Genomic DNA, 18,976 nt, shown 5'->3' on the forward strand with positions numbered 1-18,976 from the left:
CATGCTGGATGTGGAGCTCCTGGGCTACACGTGGTCTGCGGTTGTGAGGCTGGTTGGATGTACTGCCAAATTCTCTGAAACGACTTTGGAGACGGCTTATGGTAGAGACATGAACATTCAGTACACGAGCAACAGCTCTGGTTGACATTCCTGCTGTCAGCATGCCAATTGCACGCTCCCTCAGATCTTGCGACATCTGTGGCATTGTGCTGTGTGACAAAACTGCACCTTTCAGAGTGGCCTTTTATTGTGGGCAGTCTAAGGCACACCTGTGCACTAATCATGGTGTCTAATCAGCATCTTGATATGGCACACCTGTGAGGTGGGATGGATTATCTCAGCAAAGGAGAAGTGCTCACTATCACAGATTTAGACTGATTTGTGAATAATATTTGAGGGAAATGGTGATATTATGTATGTGGAAAAAGTTTTAGATCTTTGAGTTCATCTCATACAAAATGGGAGCAAAACCAAAAGTGTTGCATTTATATTTTTGTTGAGTATAATGCTCCTCACCCAAACAGGTGGTGGCGGTAATGCACCGTGTTGGTTTGCAAACCGTCAATAAAATTCAAAGAAGAAGAGGATCGAAGCGTAACAACACTTTTGTACGTTACCAGCTCATTTTTGGATTTTATATTCTTATTGCATCCCGTTGAAATAACTGATGTTAAGTACCGTTTACGGCTCGTTTTACTGTTGAGTTTGCACCAACATGTGACAGCCTGTAAGCGGTGAAGCTAAGCTAAAGCTAATTTGTGGGTGTGTCACCTTGCTAGATTTGTTTTCACCTAAATTTCTGTTTGCTTTTAAGGCGTTATGTTCACGTTTCTTCATCCCTCTGCAGATTATTGAGTCTGTAACGAAGCTGTATCCATGGACAGCAGAGCCTTAAAGAATCCGTATCCTGACTTTGATGGAAGTTATGCGTCTGCTCCGTTTGACAGTCAGGGAAAGGTATTGCAGCAATACGGCAACCTTTTTGATACTTTGATTCACACTCCAACGATTGATTGTATTTCATTTTCCTCCAGCTCACAGCGGAGTTTTCCGAGCGACTGAACAACAACATCTACGAGCTTTTAGAAGCCATGGAACGTGGCTTGAGGTCTGCAGACGCCAAAGACTGCACCACTTACACAGGCTGGACAGGTGATGACGTCACACGTGCCCGCAAAAGGCTCTGATTGGCTGCAATTAACGATTACTTAATTGCTTGTTCTTTAAATGTTTTATTTGATGATCAATCCCAGACTTGGATGCAATTCAACAGCTGTACACTGGTCTTATGTGGTTCAGTTTGTTCAGCCACATTTGGCCTTGTTTTATTACCCACAATGCAACGTGCTGCATGTGTGCAAAACGCGGTGCCATGGTCACAGCCTGCTGCACTTGCACGTGTGTGTAGTCTACTTGCAAAAACGTGGGCTAAATTAGGAGATCTGTACGTCGTAAGTACTGCCTCAGTACGAATTTAGGAGCACGCAGACACACCGTAGAGGTTTTAGTGCATGCAGAACTTTCACTGCAGTCAGGCTGCGGATTCACCAGCAGTATAGATGACGCATGTTGTGAGTACTGCCTCCGTACGGATTCAAAGCAGCATAACCAAATCCGTACGGAGGAAGTAGGCTACAATGGAATTAAATTGTAGGTATCAGATCTTGAAGATTGTGATACACATATATAAATTAGAATTAAGTTGAAATTTTAAAAAGCTGGTAATCAAGTGTGTAGTGAATATATTCCTCTATCAGTGTTTCAAACCTTGTATGACTTTATACTAACAGGCTGGACATGCTCATGCATCGCCGACGCCGAAAAACATCCGCTCCGGTCCCTCTCATATAAAAGAAAAGCTGACCCCACACACACACTGCTTTATTGTCAACTCTCTTTATCGTTACACTCCTAGAGACGTGCGTTGAACGTACTCCCTCCCTCCTTTTGCTACTGCCTCTGTACGTTTTCACAAAAACGTAGTGGTCGTGGCATCCGCAGAAAACGTACGGCGAAAAAAAAATATGCATGGTGGGTTGTGACCGGCGCTTAAGGTGCTATTATTTGTGTTCGTTCCTTGAGTATTTGATCAAAAATGCACCAAACAAAAGATCTCTCTCATATATATATAAATTACATTGTTTTAATGTAATTTCTATAATAATGTATATCATTCTCTCTCTCTCTCTCTCTCTCTCTCTCTCTAGAGAGAGAGAGAGAGAGAGAGAGAGAGATTATTATATAGATTATTATAGAAATTACATTAAAAACAATGTAATTTCTTACTATAGTATGCTATATTAGGCTAACTGTTTTTGTGGTTCTTTTTTGTTCATTTGCACATCATATTGTTGACTGTTTTGTTCTGTTCAGATATGTTATTTTTCTGATTGTTACCTTGTTCTGAGTGTATCTAGTTGTGTATAGTAACTGGTGTAGGGGTGGGCCTTTGTAAGATTTTGCTTCAGCCCATGCACTTTCGGCCGCACCCAATTGGGAAATTGTTTGAGTTATTGTTGTATTTTCTCCTGTTTTCTTTTGTTTTGTTAGTAAGAGATTATGTTGGTATTTTTGTTCATGTGTGTGCTGAATAAAACATTCATTCATATATATATATATATATATATATATATATATATATAGCTTTAAAAGTGGCTGTAAACATTTAAGGCAGTGATAGTGAACACTGAGGGCACAGAAGCCAGTGCTGTTGATGTGCTAAAGGCAGGAGGAGGTATGTAGTGTTGGTTGTTCTCTGCTGGAGGTAGACTGGGTTGTTTCAAATTTTTATATAACATAATTAAGCATTAATAAAAAATGATTTATTTTCTTCTGTTTTTAAATAGCATAAAAATTGACTAAATGTAGGAGAAACTGAAAATCTTTGGATATTCTGGCTGCTGTTTCATGAAAACAAGTTATTTAAATATGTCTGTTTGACTTTTGAAAAACCTTTATTTATTACTTTATATTTCAAACATTTTTAAAAGTAAACTTTTCATTGTAAACATAATTAAGTGGTTTTTTGGCCAGGAAAATGGGCCAAGTGGTTAGTGTGCTTGGTTTTAGTCCAGAAGGTTCCCTGTTCAAACCCAACCCCTTCCACTTTTCCATGTAATGTGGAGTTGCATCAGGAAGGGCATCCAGCATAAAACTTGTGCCATCACTATGCAGGTCTGCTGTGGTGACGCTGAAAACAAGGGAGCAACTGAAGGGACTTACTAGTAGCTATGAAAATAATTGTTGCTTTTCTGCTTTCTACAGTTTGAGTGACGTTTTTGCATCGAGTGTTTTCTATATGCAGTGAATCTGTGCATCCTTCTGGTTTTTCTGCAGGTATTTCTTTGCTCTACCTGCGTCTCCACAGTGTCTTCAGTGTTCCTTCCTTCCTCCAGAAGTCTCTGGAGTATGTTAACCAGAGCCTGAAGTGTTTGACCCGGCGCCATGACGTCACCTTCCTGTGTGGGGATGCTGGACCGCTGGCTGTGGCTGCTGTAGTCTGTTACCGCCTGCAGAGGGTGCAAGAGGCTGACGAGTACATCAACAGGTGTGTCTCAGCTGTGTCAGTCTAGGCCTCTAGGGTCTCAGCTGAGTAGTTTTTGCAAATGAATAATAAAAATATTTAAAAAAAAAAACAGCTGATCTCAAATAAGATACAGTGAGGAAAATAAGTATTTGAACACCCTGTGATTCTGCAAGTTCTCCCACTTAGAAATCATGGAGGGGTCTGAAATTTTCATCTTAGGTGTATGTCCATTGTGAGAGACATAATCTAAAAAAAAAATCCGGAAATCACAATGTATGATTTTTTTTTTAAATAATTTATTTGTTTGTTACTGCTGCAAATAAGTATTTGAACACATGTGAAAATCAGTGTTAATATTTGGTACAGTAGCCTTTGTTTGCAATTAGAGGTCAAATGTTTCCTGTAGTTTTTCACCAGGTTTTCACACACTGCAGCAGGGATTTTGGTCCACTCCTCCATACAGATCTTCTCTAGATCTTTCAGGTTTGGAGTTTCAGGTCCCTCCAAAAATTTTCTATTGAGTTCAGGTCTGGAGACTGGCCAGGCCACTCCAGGACCTTGAAATGCTTCTTAAGGAGCCCCTCCTTAGTTGCCCTGGCTGTGTGTTTGGGGTCATTGTCATGCTGGAAGACCCAGCCATGACCCATCTTCAATGCTCTTACTGAGGGAAGGAGGCTGTTTGCCAAAATCTCGCAATACATGACCCCATCCACCCTCCCTTCAATATGGTGCAGTTGTCCTGTCCCCTTTGCAGAAGAGCACCCCCAGAGTATGATGTTTCCACCCCCATGCTTCATGGTTGGGATGGTTTTCTTGGGGTTGTTCTCATCCTCTAAACATGGTAAGTGGAGTTGATTCCAAAAAGCTCTATTCTGGTCTCATCTGACCACATGACCTTCTCCCATGCCTCCTCTGGATCATCCAGATGGTCACTGGTGAACTTCAAACGGGCCTGGACATTTGCTGGCTTGAGCAGGGGGACCTTGCTGCCCTGCAGGATTTTAAACCATGACAGCATCATGTGTTACTAATGTAATCTTTGTGACTGTGGTCCCAGCTCTCTTCAGTTCATTGACCAGGTCCTCCTGTGTAGTTCTGAGCTTTCTCAGAATCATCCTTACCCCACAAAGTGAGATCTTGCATGGAATCCCAGACCGAGGGAGATTGACAGTCATCTTGTGTTTCTTCCACTTTCTAATAAATAATCATAACAGTTGTTGTCTTCTACCAAGCTGCTTGCCTGTTGTCCTGTAGTCCATCCCAGCCTTGTGCAGGTCTACAGTTTTGTCCCTTGTGTCCTTATACAGCTCTTTGGTCTTGGCTATGGTGGACAGGTTGGAGTGTGATTGATTGAGTGTGTGAACAGGTGTCTTTTATACAGTTAACAAGTTCAAACAGGTGCAATTAATACAGGTAAAGAGTGCAGAATAAGAGGGCTTCTTAAAGAAAAATTAACAGGTCTGTGAGAGACAGAATTCTTGCTGGTTGCTAGGGGGTCAAATACTATTTGCAGCAGTAACATACAAATAAATTCTTAAAAAAAATCATACGTTGTGATTACCGGAATTTTTTTTTTTTTTTTTAGATTGTCTCTCACAGTGGACATGCACCTAAGATGAAAATTTCAGACTCCTCCATGATTTCTAAGTGGGAGAATTTGCAAAATCGCAGGGTGTTCAAATACTTATTTTCCTCACTGTAGAAATTTTGCTGAAATTTAGGAAATTTCTAACATGTCTACTTTTGTGCTAATCAGTAGGCTAAACTGATCACTAGATAGGTAAGACTCTTTGGAGGATCCACTGGAATGACCAGAGTACCATTGATTGTTTTAGAGAACCCTGCTAACTGCTAGCATAAAGTCTGAAAATAAGTCATTCCTGAGCACCTTGTATCAATATGCTTTTTTCTTTCAGGAATAATCTTAGCCTGAGTGCACAAACTCAGAGAAGACACCACACTCCTGATCATACATACTGAATTAGCAGTGGTTGCATCTTATATAGTTCACTTGACGTTTTTGTTGTTGTTGTTTATACGGTCTGACACAGAATGGATTTTCAGCTTTGTTTCTTTAACTTGCATTTTGTTTATTTTCTGTTTCAGATTGCTTCACATGCATAAGGACGTGGTGACAGTTTCAGGTAGGCTGCCAGATGAGCTGCTTTATGGCCGGATGGGCTACCTCTACTCGCTTGTTTTCATCAACCAGCAGCTTGGCCAAGAAAGGATCCCTCTCCAATACATACAACAAGTGGGTCAGCGACCAAACACAGTATAAGACACGTTTCACTAGAAGTATTCTGTGACTCATACAGCTACTTTAATCAAAGAGAAAGAAGTAATTGAACGAGGGCTTAAACCAGCTGAGTGATAAAATAAGTGAAGACAAACAGCAGTACGTTGGCCTTTTGCTGATGCACCAAGAGGTGTTTCCAAGAGGTGTTTTGATTGTACTGTGTATTGAGCTGTATTTTGGCTAAATACACGGCTTCTGTAAATTAATTTTTTGGACATTACCTGAAATCTCCAAATATATTTTTACACTGCACGTTTTTTTAATTTTTTTATTTATTTATTTTTTCCATAAAAGCTCTCTGACTGTTGGTATAATCCATTGGTGTTGTCAGAACTGTTTCTTAATAACTCCTTTTTCACACCAGACATCTGTGCTGCAAAAGGCAAAATGCCATTTAAAAAATACATAAAATGTTGCGATTATGAATGTGATAAATACAATGATTTGTTGGATAGAAGCTTGTTCATAAGGCACATGAATGAGGGCTTTTAGTTTGCAGCCTTCAGGCCACGTTTGGCCTGGCCTCATTTTGTGTAGCCATACTTTACTAAAGTGTTTGGACTTGAGCATTTTTGATGTAATTTTTTACAAAAGACAAGCAATGTCCTAACAACAAACATTATGGTGATATGCAAATGCCAGAAGATGATTATGTTGTGTTTTGCTAACATTTAACAGATGTTTAGAAGGATAAATATATACTCTTTTTGCACAAACTAGTTAATACTATTTTCTAAGGCAGGGTTGGTAAGGTTAGACCTTACTTGTGTGAAGCGCCTTGAGGCAGCTTTGTTGTGATTTGGCACTATATCAATGGAATTAATTTAATTTAGAAAACCACACTTGATATATAGATAGATATATATATATGTAGGTGTGTGTGTGTGTTTTGTATGTGAAAAATGTATGCTGTTTTTTAAAAATGCAATGAGAAAAGAAATTGAAATTAAGGGGTGAAATTTAAATAAATAATAATAAAAAGAAGCTAAATTGAATTAAAACAGCATACCAGTGGACAATTGATTTGGATCAAAGAAAGCCCTGACAGAGTGCCGAATTAGAAAGAAAAAAATAATAAAAAGAAGACCTGCAAAGCCCTGAATGATGATTTTCCATGACCCAGAGTTGAACTCACAAGACCTGGATACTTTCCAGAAAAGTTATTTCACCATCCTGGATACTTCCCAAACAATGATATCATCCACAGATGTTTTTATTGGTATAAGACTTACTACATTTAGAAAAGACCACCCTTTTGGGGTGGAGAAATTGCCCTCTTCACAGTATTTAAGATGAGCACAAACCAGTGTAAAATGAAGCTGTTCCGGTGTTCTTGATGACTGAATTTTGCATCCTTTACTGGGAAAATAAAGCTGTTACTTTGAGACTTTGATCTTTTCTGGACACTTTTAAGGAGATCTTTTTGAACAATTGAGCACAGCTAAAACACTTAGACTCTCATCTGGTGATCAAGGACTCTGCCCGAAGTCTCCACGACACATTGAAGGAAAAGGTGGTTGCACTTGCACCCTAAGATCTGTCAGTGATGACCGGGGGATTGTGATAATTAATATGCACGTTAAATTTTGCTTATACCCAAATATATTGTTTGCACCCATACATTTCGTTAACCATTAAAAAATGGTTGAATACTATTATGAAAGTAATTGGTCGCTGCACCCTTAAATTGAACTGAATTTCAGAAAAAGAGGGAAATGCCTTCACTGATAAGAAACAGAGAGATTTTCACAGACAGACCAGATGTTATAATCCTGCCTCTTTAAATTCACGGGTGCAGTCTTCATTTAGCATGTGTCAGTAATGTGCTGGAACTTGAAGTTATTGGTGTCCAGTTGCTTTTATTTATCTCTGTTGAATCATTGCAGCGGCGCACAGATTGAGAGTTTTTCAGCTGGGATGTTTTCTTCCTCAGATCAGTGAGGCCGTGATGGCGTCAGGTCAGCACCTCGGCAAGAAGCTGCACATTCAGAACCAGAGTCCTCTGATGTATGAGTGGTACCAAGAGAAATACGTTGGCGCCGCCCATGGTCTTGCTGGCATCTACTACTTCCTCATGCAGGTAAAAACGCAAGTCAGCTCCTGTCAGGGATGAGATGTACTGAGGAGGATCACAAAGGCTGAAACTACTGGTGATGTTTTTCCCTGGAGGTCATAAAATAAACATGACCAAGATGTTCCTGAAGTAAATATGTACTTTTTGACACAATGCACAACTATATTTGTTAAATGCTGTCAAAAAAGCCTACAAGAAACATCGAAAGCTGGTTAATTAATCACCCAAATAAAACATTTATGAGGGTCATTTAGCACGAGTAGAGGTCGCAAATGTTTGATACAACTACTTACTGAAATAATACCATATTTGTTTGTGTGGTAGCATTTTCTGACAAGTTCTAATGTCACCACGATGAGAAGCAGCATGCAGAATATTCCAGCATAGAGATACTGTATCAGTGGGGGAAGTATAATCTGCTTCGTTACACCTACTTGGGTCTGACCTTGAATAAAGTTCAAGGTCACTCAACATCAATTTATGAGTTGCATATTGCAAACCCATATTTTTCTTCCTGTTTGATTGTAACTGGACATATTTGGCACTGTTTTGCCACCATAAGCAATCAAAGTTGGCGTGACCTTTAATGTCACATTCAAGGTCACTCATGGTTAAATGCAGTGGCATATTTTGAAAGACCACATACCACTTTCGATTCATGTCAGGAGTCAGGAGTATCCTTTGCTTAAAGTTGTCTGATCTCGCTCTGAACAGCCGGGCTTCGTCTCAGTGGAGGAGGAAGTCAGCAGGCTGGTGAAACCCAGCGTCGACTACGTCTGCAGGCTCCGATTCCCTTCAGGAAACTATCCCCCGTGTGTTGGTGATGATCGGGATTTGCTGGTTCATTGGTGTCATGGATCCCCAGGGGTTGTCTACATGCTGCTACAGGCCTACAAGGTAAACACTTTAAAAAACAAAAAGTAATAAGTCCACTGTAAAGTGAACACTTTAACGAATTCTCCCGTGTATAAGTCCCAGGTTCTTTTTTACTAGTTTGCAAGGTCCTGCGACCATATACTGAAAAACCACATGTTCCTTATTAATAATTGTTTGTTATTCTTCTCGGTTCTTTTTGTAATATACTGCCCCTTACAAAGAACGAAATCGATATATTCCTCAGTTTGAAATTATTGAAAGTCACGCTGAAAACTACGCCTGAGTCCCCAGAGACAGAGCCCACACACGGACTTCATTTTCTGAAAGACCTCGAACAGGCCAACATATGGCTTTTATACAAGACAGTATAGGCGATACAGTGGGTGGATTTTAGTCTCACAATCGTAATCTTACAGGCTTCCCACAGATAGGGGGAGCTCTCCCTTTATCTGAAACTTGCGCATGCGTGATGGAAGTGAAGCTTAACTCTTATGTTGAAATCTTGAACCAGTTAGAACCAGGTTCCAAACTAGAGGTGGGTGATACTGGGAATTTTGGTATTGATCTGATACCAAGTAAATACAGGCCCAGTATCGCCGATACTGATACGTTTTCATATTTAAGCTTCATAGATCCAAAGGATCCAAAAGACCTAGGATAGAATTTCTCCAAACATTGTACGTGACAACAAAATACTTTATTATCACAATCAACATTTTTGTTTAAAAAAAATATCACTTAACACAACTTAAAACAAAATCTCCTGAGGTAGAGGGCTGACTCAAGGAGAGCGCTGACTGGGTGGGCCAGGCTGAGCCTACCTGCATGGCTGTTGGCTGGTGCCTGCTGAGCCACGTGACGGTGCAATAACAAAAGACCAGAGGGGGGAGGGTGCGCTGCTCTGTGTTGTGACACAGCGCAGCGCTGCTCTTACAGACAGAGTAGACTTTGATGAATCTGTGTGCACAGCAGTCAGTGCGTGTGGGAGAGAAAAAAGCTTGAGTATCGATCTTTTTACACGAGTATCGTTCAATATCAATACCAGCGTTGGTATCGATATAATCGATATTAGGATCGATCCGCCTACCTCTATTCCAAACACTTCTAAACAGATAACAAGCACAGATATTATCTGTTATATAGGATTTCCTTGGAATCCATCAACTAAACAAAACCAAAAAAAAAAGAACTCCAGTGCTGTGTGGGTTAGCAATCAAATAACATCCAATATGATGTCCAATGCATATTTTGTCTGTCTTGCTCATTTTTGGATTTTAAATAGCCTTTTAGCACACACCACACGTTGAGGGCTTTCCACAAAAAATCTAGTGTTCACTTCTCCATCCAAGTCCATCTGATGTTTTCTGTTGTCCAGACTGCATCAAATAACATGCCATATGTTGCCCAACACATGTTTATTTGTCAATCTTGTTTGTTTTTGGAATTTAAAAGTCCATATGTTAAGTAACAGCACAGTCTGTGGTGTGCACTGAGCTTCTGTCTGTTGTTAAGTTCAACCCCAGGAAAACGCTGTGTTTAAAAATGAGTTCCACATACAGGGGAAAAAAAGGTTTGACTTGTTTTTAAAATTCCCTTCCTGCTCTTGTTCCAGAGATTTGGTGTGCCTCAGTATCTGGAGGATGCCCTGCAGTGCGGGGAGGTGGTGTGGAGGTATGGCTTGCTAAAAAAGGGCTACGGGCTTTGTCACGGTGCAGCAGGAAACGCCTACGCCTTCATCGCCCTCTACAGGCAAACCCACGATCCCAAGCACCTTTACAGAGCCTGCATGGTGAGCGCATTTAAAACATTTTTTTTTTCATGGTGCGTTTATGAAATAAAGGGTGAAAATTTGTCATGCCGTGTTGATGGCACACTTACAAATAATTTCTCAGTCTTCCAGCATTTGTCAAATCTTATTTTAAGCTGTTGCGCTAATAACTCAAAAAACATTGGGATGTTTATAATACAACCTGAAAGGTATTTTCAAAATACTGTTTTCAGGCTGTAAGCTACAGTTACACTGTTTTGACTTTGATGTAAGTCATATTAAAATTAGTTCAAAGTGCAGCCAATTTGAGAGACGGGTTGCTTTATGCTTGTTCACAGTAGTTTGGTAGCTGTTGGTCACAGGTAGGCGTCAAAGGCTGCTAGCGAGCCCTGCTTGAACACGTTCCAGGTGACATGGATCTATTCATAGAGGATGGAAATAGCGCTCTTACACGCTTCCGCTGCTGCCGGGTGCCGCTGTGGTCAGAATCTGATCCGCTCGACAGATGCTTAGATTTCACTGAGAGGAGCAGAAGTCTTAGCAGTTGTTAATGCTGCTTTCAGTTCTCATGAAATGGTCAATACGGTCATCTGTTGTGGCTGAACAGGATTGTAATGTTGACACGGTCTCTCTCTCTCTATCTATCTATCTATCTATCTATCTGTCCCCTCTGCAGTTTGCAGACTGGTGTATGAACTATGGTAAACATGGATGCCGAACGCCAGACACTCCATTTTCACTTTTTGAAGGTAAGAGACATGATGACCTGTCCCACTTGCTGAAAATATATTTTTATAAATCTTGTCTGTTGCAAAATAATCACAGGATAGATCTTCTTGTTGGATAGAAGACTCCAAAACTATTGAGGCAACAATCACAAAACTCAGCGAAGGTGAACGGTTTGTGTCTGGCTGGGAGTTTAAAAAAAATAAAATAAAACCTGCTAAATTTCAGTTTAATGAGGTATTGAAGTAAAATGTGGACCATCTGAGAAACTGTCATCTTCCTGGATTATTTCCACCTGTTATCATTGTCATGTTTGTGATATACAAGGTCTGTCAATAAAGTATCGTACCTTTTTATTTTTTTCAAAAACTATATGGATTTCATTCATATGTTTTTACGTCAGACATGCTTGAACCCTCGTGCGCATGCGTGAGTTTTTCCACGCCTGTCGGTGACGTCATTCGCCTGTGAGCACGCCTTGGGAAGGAGTGGTCTCGCCCCCTCGTCGGATTTTCATTGTCTGGAAATGGCGGAATGAAAAGGACTTTTTTCCATCAGAATTTTTTCAGAAGCTGTTAGAAAATGGCACCTGGAAACCATTCAAAAAATTTATCTGGCTTTCGGTGAAAATTTTACGGGCTTCACAGAGAATAAGGACTTTTACTACAGCTTTAAGGACTGCTTTAAGGACAGTCGGTGTGCCGCGCTCTGAGCTGTGACGACGAGGCACAAACCACTGGATTATTTCTAAACGGATGGCTCTGTGGATACAAGACCATCATGTGCTCTTTCTCTGGTTATCACAAGAGCTGGACATCAGCCATTTTCCGGCGGATTTCACTTTTAACAAGAGATTTTGTCATGGAAAGCCACGCGGAGGCTTCGCGCATCACGACAGATTCGCTGATGAAGCGAGACAAAGGAACACCTCCGTTTCGGCGTGTTAGAGGACAAGTTGGGACATGCCTATCTCGGCTTTCAGTGCTTACCATTCGAGTGAGTATAAGAGAAATTGTGGAGAGCTGGACGTGCCCGGTACGCTCTCAACTACTGACAAGTCGATTTGAGTTTAAACACCGGCAGCATTTCTGATAGAATCAAAGGCGATCACAAACGCAAATACAGCCAATGAGTCAGCATTTCTGTCTTTGTGCGCTCTGCCCACTGCTGAAGGGAAGCATCATTTACCTTGACAGCATACCAGGCACCAGTAGATGGCATTGTTCTATGCATTTTGACCCCGGTTATATCACACAGTTGTCGACCTGAATCACAACAGACTTTTCGGTTTTGCAGATGCCTTTTTTTTTCTTTTTTTTTTAACAAATGAAAAAATGTCATATTTTACAAAAGCACATTTATTTGTAAACACAAAAACACACGTTAGATGAACTTGTTAGTTTTTACATAGAACTAATGAGTCAAACAATCAGTGTGAGCGGAGGCTGTTTACTCCTTTGGGCATCTGTGTGTGCTAATGTTCAAAACGTCAGAATTAGTGCATTATTTTAAAATTAAAAGATATGTGTTATATTTTCACTTTGTACAAATGACAGAGTTGACATTAATGTAGCTTTTCTATCTGGATTAATTTGATTTATAAATGAAAACCATAAGTCAAACCTGCTTTCCTTTTCAAGACATCTGCCTGAAGGCTGGACCACTGTATGCTGTCAAGGAAAATGACTTTTATTTATTTATTTTTGTGGCAGCCCCTTCTGCTGGGGTACAGTTGAGCTCAGCTTCTCTCAACTGCCTCACTGCTGCAAAATACATAGCAGACAGGAGCCAACAGGGTTTATAAATGTTTTTCACAATTACTATGTAAAAAAAAAAACAAAAAAAAAAAACGTTAGCGGTCTAAAAGTTACCAGAACTAAATTTATCGGAAACTAATTGGTCCGCTGATGGTTTTTGAAGTTATCTGAAAAGCTAATCTGCTAACAAAAGAGATAGCTTCACTAATTAGCGGATTAGCGGAACTGTGCCCACCACTGGTTACCAAGTATTGTTGGTGAGTTCGACTTCACGTCAGAAGTCGTTAATTCTGAGTCAGCATTTCCAGCATCCAATCTGAATGTATTCTGATGCATCTGTCCAGGACATCAAGCTTCTTTCTTCAAATTTTCATTCTTCATCTTGGGAGGGGGAGGGCAACACCACGGAAAAGTGTATGTAGTACCAGGTGGTGAAGCAAAATATAACACACTATAGCAACAGATTCCTCCATGCTTCTGTTCTAACGCCGCCATGTTGGACTGTTACAAACCAGTCAGACCCTATGATGTGTCTGTCAAAAGAAGCCAAGATCATCGCAACTGCTACAGATGTGAGCTTTTTTTGTCTTTTCCTCATACTTAGAATAAGTAAAATAAGTACACTAATACTGATGGTCTAGTGGTTAAGCATTGGGCTTCAGACCAGTGGATCCTTGGTTCAAAACCCAGCCAGACTGGAAAATCAGAGCCCTTTGGCAAGGTCCTTAATCCCCAAGTTGCTCCCGGTGTGAGTGCTTTGTATGGCAGCACTCTGACATCAGTGTGTGAGTGTGTCTGTGTGAATGTGAAGTATAACTGTAAAGAGCTTCTGATACAGATGGAAAAGTGGTTACAATTTTACATGTAATGAGCTCCAACACCACAGTCAAAACACTGTACACATCCATAAAATGATGATTTGATGTACTGACAGCATTGTGAAACTTTCCAAGCTGACACTAGAATATGCTTTACTTTGCATTTGCGTTGGTTTACACTAGCTTGACATCTAGGTCTTCTCTATTTCCATTCTAAATAATTCCCCAGCCAGCGAACAGGAAGAATTTCTGTTAGATTCTGTATTTTTCATTTTTTTTAAATACACAATTAACACAAAAGAAGTTTGCATCATATGAAGCAGACCTGTTGGCAGCACTCAGAGTAAACAGTGTTTTTTGTTTGTTTTTAATCTTACCTGTTGGTGTTCTTTCACGCAGAGGCATCACAGCCTGCTGAAAACTTATCCACATAAGATATCTGGAAACACTTTAGTTACTTCTCGTGGAAATTGCTTGTGAATAGCCGCAGCTTTTTTAAGAAAGTCCCTCTGTGTTTGCTCTGCATTTCTCGGCCGCCAGCAAGAAGAATAAAAATCACTGATTATAAAAGCTGAAAGTCCTTTCTACAATTGTTTTATCAGCGTCACAGCAATCCATTTATTCACGATCAGCATTGACCACAGCTATGTGTCATCTCTTCAGCTTTCTGCTCGCAAGAAAAATAAATCCCATTAATGATCCACCAAGACAAAAAAGTATGTTAAATTACACTGTCTGCACTGCTGACAATAACATCAACAGTCCAAGATGGCAGCAGCGCTACCTGGGGTACTACAATCTTTTTGTCCAAGGTCCACAACTGAAGTCGGGACCCATCAAATACATTTATTGCATAAGGCCCCCCATCTAACACGACATAAAAGTGAATATTAACGAAAACTTGTTGTGTTTACTGCTCACTTTGGGCACCATCACATTGTTGTGATGGCGGATCAACGAACCCTGTCTTCCTGCAAGAGTTTCCTACTTGGAATTCCAATTTGAATAGCTGTTCTGTTGGATCTAAGTTGGAGCTTGTTTATCTTGTGTGTGTGTGTGTGTGTGTGTGTGTGTGTGTGTGTGTGTGTGTGTGTGTGTGTGTGTGTGTGTGTGTGTGTGTGTGTGTGTGTGGTAAGAATTGCTGAAATGATTGTTTAGCTTTAACAACTGAAGCTACCACTCTGCATTGGATTAGTGTCAAAAAACAGTAAATAAACATTCCAGTGGTATTCCAGTGGTACATTTTTTTTTTTTTTTAATGATAACACAAAAAGCTTCAGAGCCACATAGAGATGAAGTTTTTACTAAAACATCAGTAATCCTGTTGGAGGATTTCGTGGCGTGATGGTCTGAATGTGGTCAGGTTTTGGTGGATTCCAATCATAAGTAAGTGGTACCTTTTAGCAGAGGTCTTACAGCAGAGAACACAAGGACAGCACACAGTTTGACACATTAATTACCAAGCAGGTGTCTGCAGACAAGATAACTAAAAACAGGTGGACGCGTAGACTTTTGTCTGTTTCCCACTATGGAATCTGGAGATATGCCCTGGCACCACCAGGCCTCAAGGGCCCATACAGGACTTACTTATTGTGCAACACCATGAAAATGGCATCACGAGGAAACCATCAAACTCCCAATGGCATGCACCAACCACAGGAGAGATAATCCTTAGTGCACAGAGAAGGACACAAATTAGAATAATTACACACTGCATTGATTTGAAAATAGAGTTGAATTAACACCCGACATTCTCTGGTCTGGCTGTTGTTTGTCTGCAGGCATGGCAGGCACCATTTACTTCTTGGCCGACCTTCTGCAGCCGATGACTGCAAAGTTCCCCGCCTTTGAGGTGTAGATTGTAGCTGCAAGAAATACGACAGCAAGAGGCCGCGCCCTTTCTCTGTCACACACATGCATGTGATCGCTGAATTCATCTGGAGTCATACTGAATATTGCATCAGTAATTTGCTGCTGGACATAGTGCCAAGGCTTCCCGACTCTTCCTCTAGCAAAGAGACGACTTATTAACAGGATAAAGACTAAATTCACAACTGAAAGATATGATGAAAGTGAGGTGAGCTCAAGCTTTTTTTTTTTTAATAAGTTAAACTGCTGCTTCATTAAAAAAAAAAAATGACATTGCACCAGATTATTATTGTTTCGCTAAAATATCTTTGATTTCAAGAAAACTTTTAAGGCATGATGAAAAGGATGCTTCATTTTCCAGAGTTCTGCTTCTTTCACTGTCAAAAAAATTCCAACAATAAATCATGTTGCGTTGTACAAATGTGACGTCAGCAGTGAGCTAACCTTCCTCCCGTCTGAGCAATAAACCTGCTTCTTCTTACTGCTGTCAGTCTCTTTTAATCCCCGTCTCCTTTCGAGTTGTTTTTGCAGAGGTAAAGCAAAGCCACAAAGGGGCAGTAGAGAGTTGTCACACTGTGTGAGTGAACATCTGACCCTGAGAAAGGATTCAGAAGCAGCAAAACATGATCACTACATCATCTGCTCTTTTCCACAGTAATATTTCATAATTTTACAGTAAAGTGGTTGATTTTTTTTTTATTTTTTTTTTTTTTTACATTATTGTTTAGGTTCCATGTGGGAGCTGTGAAGTTTAATGATGTGATCTGCTCGTGGCAGAAATTATAAACCATGTGGCAATGAGAATATGAAACAAGATTTTCAGACAAGCTCCCCTCCCCCACTCAAAATAAGAGATATGAAACTCAGGTTTTTCTTGCAACTCTGTACCATATCTCGTTTTTGTTGTTTTGTTTTTAAGCCCTCTGCCGCTTCTGTACAACATGAGGCCAGCTGGAACTTTCTGGAGGATGGGAGGCCGTCTCCGAGGAGCAGAGTGGTTAACACCCGCCACATACACACACACACACACTTACTCGAAATCAAACACCTCCTGCAGAAATGGGAGTAAAAATAGAGCTCATCTGTCCAGGGGTGTGGCCTCCAGTAGTCACACATTAGACTTCCTGGACTGAAGTCAGACGTGTGTCTGTATCTTGTGAAAGTGTTGAACTTGTTGAGACATTTGTTTGTCTCTGCAGTTTTGTTCATGTCTCTGTGTCCTTGGCTTTGGAGATCAAGAGACACCTCGGATGAGCTTACGGAGTCATGAGGTGGCTGCACAGATGCATTTAGTGATGCTGATATCTTTGCAGTCTTTTGGGATCTGGTAAATTCAAGGATTCAAAGGAATTTTATTGTCATATGCACAGAAGAACATGTTCCCTGCACAATGAAATATGTCTACTGCATTTAACCCATCCTAATTTCCAGTAGGAGCAGAAGTCGCCATTAGGCGCCCGGGGACCAGCTCCAGATGTACATCCCTGCCTTGGTCAACAGCAGGGCTGAGCAAACCAACACCGACCCATAACAGACAACACACACACAACACATAGGCCGGCCCGGTACATAAACATATATATGAAAAGCAAAACACGAGGGAAAAGGAGAAAAAAAAACCCTCATTGCCGCTGCATTACACAGCAGCAATGAGGAAAAAAATCCCCATCAGCACAGAAAGACAATAATCACACAGACAAAAACAAGGACACAGGACGACAACCGAGATTTGAAAAGGTCCAGTTTATCAGAACACTCCGGAGGCAGCCTGTTTGGCGCCATCAATGGCCTTGTCCGACAATCCTGGAGGGGGGAGGGGCAGCCCTGAGCAGTCTGAGCAGTCCGATGTCAGAGCTGGAGAAACTGAGGGGAGGGGGGAAGACCAGGGAGCGAGGCTTAAGTGTTGATCTTCTGAGGAGGTTTTATCATAGCGACCTTGAAGTGCAGCTGTATTTGGGGAAGCCAAATGAATAGCCAGATTAGCAGACGCCTGAAAGATTCCACAGTTCTGAGAACAGAATGGCTCTCAATGCATCTGAATGTAGAATGTGGTCTTCACAGACAGTCAGAGCGGGTTTCCAGGGCTGCAATCCTATTCGAGATATTTTCCAACGCGCGGTTAACCCCCACCGACTGCGCAGCCACTGCCTTCCCAATCAAATCAATCATGTAGGGCAGCCTGGAAGGACCAATCAGAGCTGCTTCCACTTTCTTGATTTTCCGGTAAACCAGCATAGTGCCCGCTCCACACATCAGAAAGCCGGTCACCACCAAGCCGAATATGTACACGTCTTCGACGTCCTCCACAGAAAGCATGTAAAGGCACATGACCTGCCATCTCCTCCACGAGTCCATCACGTAACCCATCACATGCGTCCCGGCAGGACCGGTCGGGTCCTCCGCCCCCGAATGTCTTGTAGAAAAAATAGTGTCAATTGCGTTCAGAGACCACTTTAACAGATCCATTTTTGTCGTTCCAGAAGAGCAAAGCTGCAGCCTCACAGACAACACGCCACAGAAGCAGGAAAGATAAGGAGGGAGGGAGAAGAGAAAAGTGCATCCGTCTCGGCCGAGTGCAAGCTGGTCCTGTAAATGCAGTCCATGGTAAATGGACTGCATTTACAGTTATATGCAAAAGTTTGGGCACTGATAATTTTCATGATTTTTTTTATAAATCATTGCTTGTCTGGATCAGAAATTTCAGTTAAATATATAATATAACAGGCGAACACACTGATATTTGAGAAGTGAAATTAAGTTTCTAGTATTTACAGAAAGTGTACAATAATTATTTAAACAAAATTAGGCAGGTGCATAAATTTGGGCACCCTTGTCATTTTATTGATTTGAATACATTTAACACTAATTATTGGAACACAAAATTGGTTTGGTAAGCTCATTGATCCTTGACCTCCTTACACAGGTGAATCCAATCATGAGAAAGGGTATTGAAGGTGGCCATTGACAAGTGTTTCTCCTCTTTGCATCGCTTCTAATGAGTGGCAACATGGGAGCCTCTAAACAACTCTCAAATTACCTGAAAACAAAGATTGTTCAACATCATGGTTTAGAGGAAGGATACAAAAAGCTATCTGAGATTTCAGCTGTCAGTTTCCGCTGTGAGGAACATAGTGAGGAAATGGAAGACCACAGGCACAGTGCTAGTTAAGGCCTGAAGTGGCAGGCGTAGAAAAATCTCAGATAAATTGAAGCGAAGGATGGTGAGAACAGTGATAGTCAACCCACAGACCTGTTACAAAGAC

At 40.9% G+C, this 18,976-nt stretch overlaps 1 protein-coding gene across 1 annotated transcript; it reads left to right on the plus strand.

Annotated features, from left to right (window-relative positions):
• The first annotated feature begins 528 nt into the window (after positions 1–528).
• lancl1 (LanC antibiotic synthetase component C-like 1 (bacterial)) lies at positions 529–15,737 on the plus strand. Its single transcript, XM_034178450.1, has 10 exons — positions 529–608; positions 848–957; positions 1,035–1,152; positions 3,337–3,547; positions 5,633–5,780; positions 7,759–7,905; positions 8,614–8,796; positions 10,388–10,564; positions 11,220–11,292; positions 15,626–15,737. The coding sequence occupies exons 2-10, from the start codon at positions 877–879 to the stop codon at positions 15,700–15,702; spliced, it is 1,215 nt and encodes a 404-aa protein (XP_034034341.1). The 5' UTR covers positions 529–608; positions 848–876; the 3' UTR covers positions 15,703–15,737.
• The last annotated feature ends 3,239 nt before the right edge of the window (positions 15,738–18,976 follow it).

The sequence above is a fragment of the Thalassophryne amazonica genome, chromosome 1 (genome assembly GCF_902500255.1).
Source record: "Thalassophryne amazonica chromosome 1, fThaAma1.1, whole genome shotgun sequence".
Taxonomy (NCBI): domain Eukaryota; kingdom Metazoa; phylum Chordata; class Actinopteri; order Batrachoidiformes; family Batrachoididae; genus Thalassophryne; species Thalassophryne amazonica.